The 7,769-nt window shown below is 29.7% G+C and overlaps 1 protein-coding gene across 2 annotated transcripts; it reads left to right on the plus strand.

Annotated features, from left to right (window-relative positions):
* The first annotated feature begins 2,876 nt into the window (after positions 1-2,876).
* On the plus strand, positions 2,877-7,546 carry KLHL18 (Kelch like family member 18). Of its 2 annotated transcripts, none has more exons than XM_088182177.1 (11): positions 2,877-2,943; positions 3,089-3,251; positions 3,320-3,450; positions 3,518-3,658; positions 3,728-3,916; positions 3,984-4,154; positions 4,215-4,351; positions 5,783-6,085; positions 6,152-6,350; positions 6,418-6,608; positions 6,676-7,546. In XM_088182177.1, exons 2-11 carry the CDS (start codon positions 3,135-3,137, stop codon positions 6,804-6,806), a joined length of 1,710 nt encoding a protein of 569 aa, XP_088038303.1. In that variant the 5' UTR covers positions 2,877-2,943; positions 3,089-3,134; the 3' UTR covers positions 6,807-7,546. The 2 variants fall into 2 exon arrangements, with proteins under 2 accessions (XP_088038303.1, XP_088038304.1); XM_088182178.1 differs by having other exon boundaries at positions 2,881-2,943; positions 3,096-3,251.
* The last annotated feature ends 223 nt before the right edge of the window (positions 7,547-7,769 follow it).

The raw sequence follows: 7,769 nt of genomic DNA on the forward strand, positions 1-7,769 counted from the left end.
ATTCATATTATTATACTGCATACTAAATAGAAGAACTAGAAATTTTCTCTGCATTTTAGACACAATCTTCTAAGCTTCTTATTCATGATTATCAACACAAAATTTATTAAACTACCGAAAGAGTTTCATTTGAAATATAATGGGTCAATACTACACACATTTAACATCAGTTTTGAATTCCACGCGCATTCTTTATCAATCAGAGTGCATCCTTAAATCTTATAAAAAAGCGTAGGCATTTTATTTCTTGTATTCCACTCCATTTGCATTCAACATCTTCGCATTCTTTACTTACATATTATATTATGTGTTCGTAATCCGAATTCAATGCATATTATATTTGTTTGCAAAGGAAAGGTTTAACGCGGTTTATTGAGACAAGCACAAAAAGGCTAAGATCGACTGTCCGATAATGATGTATTGCAATACGTGATTTGTTGTTGTGCCGACCACCTGCCGCAGAATTGGGCGAGTCATAGGCGTGCATCTTTATGGCGGCACTCGAAAACGACAGCTGCTCTCCGTCCGAAATCTTTGTTGCACTTTGTGCCTTCGCCTCTGGACCACTGCGTCGAATTTAGTAATAAAATACATATTTTTCTATACATAAAAAATAATACATAGTTAACCAAACCAAAAGTACTAAATATATCATATACAGTTAGAAAACTATTTAATCACGAATAAATTAATAAATGTAAAAAGTTATCTTTTATATGACGATGCTTTAAAATTCTATAAATGCGCCTTTCTTTTAGGAGTGTTGAGATACGATTCGCTGAGTTCTTGTAGAATGTCGTTAAGTATTTCTTTAAACTACTAAAAGGTGCTGTTTAAAATCCGACTGTTCTTGAGGAATTCCAGTTTTGGGTTCGAAACATCTTCAAGAGTCACAATTGCATTCTCTTCTGATCCTTCCATATTAGCAGACTTGCCTGTAGCTGTCGCCATCCTGCTTCTCGATATGCTGGCATTGTACATTGATTTATTCATTGTCAGATATGAGGAGCTGGTCCGGTTCGCATCATTATATTTTATTATTTGTTTCTTGTTTTTTTAGTATAATACTATATATTATTTTTAATGATCGTGCCGCATTGGGGTGACTGGTTAAGTTACAATGATTTTAATTTAATTTTAATATATAAAATAATTAAATATAAAATGTCACATTTAAATTTAAACCCCATTTAGTCATATTTATGCATTGATTCGGTGATTCAATATTTTTTATAGAAATAATTAAAATAATAAATTATCTAACAAAATAAATACTTAAAAAATAAGTACAGTGGAATAATAACAAGTTCGGCGTAGAATGTGAACTCAGAAATCTGATACGAAACTTACATCTCAGCTTGCGGCGCAGAGGTGGCGCAGGTATAATTTTATTCGCCGCTTAAATTACTTATATTTAACTTTAACATTTTATAATTCATAGAATATATCACTTTAACAATATGTCTATAGCTAACAAGTAAATAATAAATTTGCCCTTTATGAAATTTTAGAACATTTACTTTGTATTTAAAATTTAAGTTTTTTTTAGTTATTACCTCTCACATACGCAGTGTTGAGTTCATTGAAATTGTTACATATTTAGGAAAACGAAAAATCAAAAATATCATGCATAATGTTTCAACGGTGCAAAAACTGTTTTTGAAATGTGGCACTGTAATAATATAATTTCAAAATATTCTAAAATAGTAATTTCTATAAAATTTTGACCATCTGGTTGAAAATCAACTATTTTTTATTTATATTCACCTCCCATTGTTTAGTATTTTTTTGTTGTTGCTAATAATATTATAAAAAAGCATTTTGCTGCACCGCACTGCTAGAAATAAATCTCAAGTCTCAAAGGGCAGGTGCAAAACTGTACCTGCTTCGAAACCTTCCAGCGCCCTATTCTGCTCTTCCTGTAGAGACGGGTCATATGTACCATGTATCAGACACGTGATCATCTCTTACTCTCCTGCAAGCACATATGTTCACCAAATACATTATGGCCATTTTTTTTACATCCACAAAATCTTAATCGCTTTTCTTTGTATTTATTATGGTTACGCATACAAAACATATGTATGGGTATATTAAAGTATTTTATTTTCAATTACTTGTATAATAACTTACCCGTTGTTTTTTATGTATATTAGGTATACATGAAACAAATAATTTATTCGTAATACTAAAATCCTAAATATTTGCAAGCTGTTCTAATGTTTCTATATTTTCTAAAAGGAGACTAATATCTGAACGTAAAAAATATTGTTGTGTATTTTTAATTAAAGAGTATGCTTTACATACTAGATGTAATACATACATATATATAAAATAAAATTATTGTATTATTTTTACATTGTACATAAACTTTCCATACATATATATGTAGGTAGACATCTATGAGCATTTTACGCAATAATTTATTAAATATTAAAGCCAAGCTTAAAACCAATATTTGAAAAAATATTATTTTATTTTTCATTTAGTACACACATTGTCAATAGAGATGTGAAAAATACTGGAAGAAAAATCTTGTGAATACGACTGAACTCAGAAATTTACGGTAATTGAGTGGTTTTGGTTTTTGTAGTATGACATTTAAAGCTAATATATAACCTTATTATATGCCGATACATGATTATTTTTAGATCATAATAAAAATCTGACAGTTAAAAGTTATTTATATAAAAAATAAAAACATTTTAGGTTACTTGATAATATTGTTCGATATTACCCCAAACTCAATAAAAAAATTTATTGTTAACAAAATAATAATATAATTTATCTATAAAGCTTATCATGATATATTATTGCTATTTTTACGAATGTCGACAAAATTACAAATCTTCGCATGGACGAATTATTTATGACTTAGACCAAAATTTCCCTATTGACTAATGACAGCTGTTTGTTTGGCAAAAGGTCAATGCTAAAAAAAAGGTAAACTATCGTTTCAATGTCATTATGTTTGATCGATAAAATATTTAAAAACCATATTGATGTAACAAAGTAAAATTATAATAGATTTGCTTAGAATGGCAATCACTTCATAAGTATTAATTTACATTTAATCAGAAACATATAGTTTACAGTTCATTTCAAAGTAAAAAATACCCATAAATTATAAAAAAATGGAGCTCGAGCTATTTGATGGAGTCGTATTTGAGCAGGCTGACTTTTATACAATGGCGTTTCCGGTAATGAACGAAATACGGAATGATGGAAAATTTTGTGACGTTACTCTAAAGGTAATTGTTTTTTTTATATAAATACATAGTTATAATGTTAAATTTATACGTTATAATGTATGCTTCAGATTGGAAATACTTCGATCCCGGCTCATCGTATCGTTTTAGCATCAACTATACCTTACTTCCATGGAATGTTTACGACAGATATGGTCGAAAGTACGCAGAAAGAAATAACAATGCAAAGCATAGATCCGAAGTATTGATTTACTAAATTTTACGCTTATTGTATTTATAATGTATGTTGATATATATAAATCTTTCAGAGCTTTAGAGAGTTTAATCAATTTCGCTTACACTGGGTCGGTTAGAATAAATGATAGTAATATTCAACCGTTAATGGTAGGCTCATGTTATCTACAATTGAATCAAGTTAGAGATGCCTGCGCTGAGTTCTTGAAGAAGAGGTAATTGTATTTACATTATTATTTTAATTATAAAGCAATTTGATTATTTTATCAACAATTTATTTATAGATTTCATCCGCAGAATGTCATTGGAATCAGACAATTTGCTGAAACATTAGATTGTGTTATGCTGGTGGAGGCTTGTAATAATTTTATTGATGGTAATTTTACAGATGTTTCTGTCTCAGATGAATATTTTAATATGCCACTGGAAGATCTTATTAATATTATAAAACGAAACGAGCTTCAAGTGTCTAGGTATTAAATTTATACTATTTTGTATATCAATAATATTTTATTTATACTTGATCTTTCTATATTTAAGTGAGGAAGTCGTATTTGAGGCTGTGATGCGTTGGGCTAATCAAAAACCGGATGAACGTGGAGAAAATTTGCCAAAATTATTAGCTTACGTTCGTTTGCCGTTGCTTAAGCCTCATTACATCGCTGATAGAGTAGCTACTGAAGAATTAGTAAAAACTTCACACGAGTGCAGGTAAATAAATATAAAAATTTCTTATCAAATGTTTCTAAAATACTTGATTCAAAATTTCAGAGATTTAGTAGACGAAGCAAAAGATTTTCATCTTATGCCGGAGCGACAGTTTCTCATTCAAGGTACTAGGACTAAACCTAGAACTGCTGAATGCGTAGCAGGTATTATTTACGCAGTTGGAGGATTGACGAAGAGCGGTAATATATATATTTTTAATATCGGGTTGAGTGATATGTCATCAAATTGTCAACTCTTGAGGTTCAACAATATTCATAATTTTTTGGCATTATATTTCAATTAACAACTTTCTTTTGTAACTGCACATTACAAATTAAAATTGTGCATTACTCATAAAGTTATGGTATCTAATATGTTTTTTGCAGTTCCTAGCTAATGTAAATAAGTCTCATAAATGTTTAATTTATTTTTAATATTTAATTTACTATGATAGTAAAGAATAGAATCTACGATTTTTGGGAAATAATGTGTGATGTGCCAAATAAGCCACAATTCAAGCCTTCAAAGTTTTATTTTTCTAGCTACCACTCTGGCCAAGAGCGGTAATAGGGGTTTTAGGACAGAATTCTGAAATTTTAATAATTCATCAGAATTTCCTTTGATGAGCTATCCTTATCTCGCCGGCTCGTGGTGACATTGTAATTCTATTATTTTATCTCCCCTGCGTGACGCATGTCAGCTGGCTCAGTTTTAATTTTCTGAATTAGTTTATCTATATGAAAGTTTATTACTTAATATGAGATCTAGGATTATGTTTTTATTTTATTTTAGGTAATTAGAACATAGGTAAAGCTTTCTTTCTTCTGTGATGCTTTTAAAGGGATTTGCAGTGACTAGATTTTTGTCGAACCTTTTTTCAATAATTTAAATTTTATTTTCAAGTATATCTACCGCTTGATATCTTTTGTACATAGGTTAGCTCACCCTTGAACATTGTAAAAAGCAAGGGGCATAAATTCATGTTTAACTAGCAGATGTGGGTCTGGAATTTACCATGCGATTTTCAATTTTTATTTTAAAAATTCACCATTGAAGAATATTCATCAGGCAAAATTGATTTATAATTTGTTCGCGACGGACATTCAACATATTAACCGATAAGTAGAGGGAAGAGTGGGGCCAGCTAGGAATTTTACGGGGCCTCAGGAAAATATTATAAACAGGGCTCTCCGAAACAAAGTTAGGAATAAAGCATGAACATAATTAAATAATTATTTAATCAAATATTTATTTCTTTAATATCTTAAAACACATATTTTTTTGTACTTCTAAATATATTTTTAATTGCATTGGGCGCGTTCAGCGAATGCAACTGTTGGCGTAGCAGTTCGCTGACTATGTGATGCCTGTGAACAGTTGGACAAACGTTCCAAAGTGTTTCTGGTAACTTTCAATTGTTGTGTTTGCTGAATACGCCCATTGAATTGTGATATGTATGAAGATACGTAACCTTATGGAAGAATGTGGAACCCCTTTATGTACTAAATGTCATCACAACGAAATCTTTAAACACGTAAATGTTAATCTATAACGAATCACGATGACATAGTACTCAGCCTATTAAAAACATCATAATCGATAAAAGATCTAATAATAATTTTATACTTTAGGTGATTCTTTATCTACCGTTGAAGCATATTCTCCGAAATTAGGTGCATGGATGTCCGTTAAGGCAATGTCTACTGTCCGTTCTAGAGTCGGAGTGTCTGCATTATGTGGTCGTTTATTTGCTCTCGGTGGTTATAATGGAACTGAAAGACTCTCCACGGTTGAAGCGTATGATCCTCAAATGACAAAATGGACAACTGTATCACCGATGAGTCGCAAGAGAAGTGCTGTCGGTGCTTGCGCTTTAGGAAATCATGTTTATGTTTGTGGTGGTTACGATGGATATACTTCACTTCATACCGTTGGTAAGAAAAAAATTACTGTAAATAGCACTGCACTAAAATTTTAAATCAAATGCATTTAATTTATAGAGCGATATTCTCCGAATGCCGATTCATGGGAGAAAGTAGCACCGATGAATAAATTTAGATCGGCTGGTGGTGCAGCTTCTTTGCGTGGTTGTGTTTGGGCACTTGGCGGTCACGATGGATTATCTATCTTTGATTCAGTAGAACGATATGATCCTAGAGCCGGAGTTTGGGAAAAACACAAACCAATGTTAACAAAACGGTATCATAACTTGTTTCAATTTCAATCATACCTTTTTTACCCATATTTATGCATAACATAATTTTAGATGCCGATTAGGTGTTGCTACACTTAACGATAAATTATACGTTTGCGGTGGTTATGATGGTTCTAAATTCTTGCAATCTGTCGAAGAATATGATCCGGTAATGAATCAATGGAGAGTGCTCTCTTCGATGACGCTCATGAGATCTAGAGTAGCGTTGGTTGCCAATATGGGGAAGTTGTGGGCAATCGGAGGTATTTATTTCATATTTACATTTATTTTAATAATATTTATTTATTTATTAATTTATTCATTTTTCAGGTTATAATGGTGAGACAAATTTGAGAACAGTGGAAGCTTATGATCCGGTAACCGATTATTGGTGCTTCGTGGCTCCAATGTGTGCTCATGAAGGCGGGGTCGGGGTTGGAGTTTTACCTGATATTATGTGATTGATTCTCTCTGTGTGTCGTCTGTTTTATGTATGTATTTGATATATTAATAATATATTTTTACTCAATTTATGCTGTGAAGATATTCCTTGTTTAAAGTTATTTTTAGGAAATTTCAGAGAAATTTGACGAATATTTTTATTTTAAAATTATATTAGATTCAATTTTATTAGATTGAGATTTTAAAATATATAAACTTGTTATTTTTTATAAAAAAGTATGTTTATTTTTAATATTTTTATAGCAGTTTCATTCCAAAAAGTTTAAAATAACGATTATGTACTTATAATCGTTATTAAAACTTGTATATATAATATATACAAGTTTTATCATTATTTAGTTTTGTTGAAAATGTTTACATATCTATTTATTTAGAAAAAAAGATATCTTAGTTAAAACTTAAAATTGTATTAACTAATCATTATAGATTATAGAAATGCCAAAGATTTTCAATGTCTAGTGATTATTTGTATTTTATGTGTTATAATGTAATTCAAAAAATCTATGTAATTAATCAAACTTGTGATATAAATATAGCTTAAATACCTGAGCTCACTTTGTCTAATATAATAAATTAATTTTCTAAATATTTATCTATTTTGAAGTAGAAAATAAATAGTATAGTTTGTAAAAAAGAATGAAAGCTTTAATATTTGTGAGGAATATTATAAAATAAGATTATGTACATCAGCTTAATTAGTTATTGTTATTATTAAAAAAAAAATATTTTATGATATAAACGGAATATTGTCATATTTTTTAAAACCTGATGTTCCTTTCCTTTTAAAATACGATTAATATAGTATGTTAATTACAATTATAAATGACATCTGTTTGATGTTATTTATAATTGTAATTAACTGATAATATTTTATACTGATAATATTTTAACGCACAAAACTTTTTAGTTCCGAAGCTAATATTTTCCTTAATATAAAGTATTATTACAGTAATATATAGCGT

The sequence above is a fragment of the Plectrocnemia conspersa genome, unplaced genomic scaffold (genome assembly GCF_051122295.1).
Source record: "Plectrocnemia conspersa isolate PC_06_02 unplaced genomic scaffold, ASM5112229v1 ptg000003l, whole genome shotgun sequence".
In the NCBI taxonomy this organism is placed as follows: Eukaryota; Metazoa; Arthropoda; class Insecta; order Trichoptera; family Polycentropodidae; genus Plectrocnemia; species Plectrocnemia conspersa.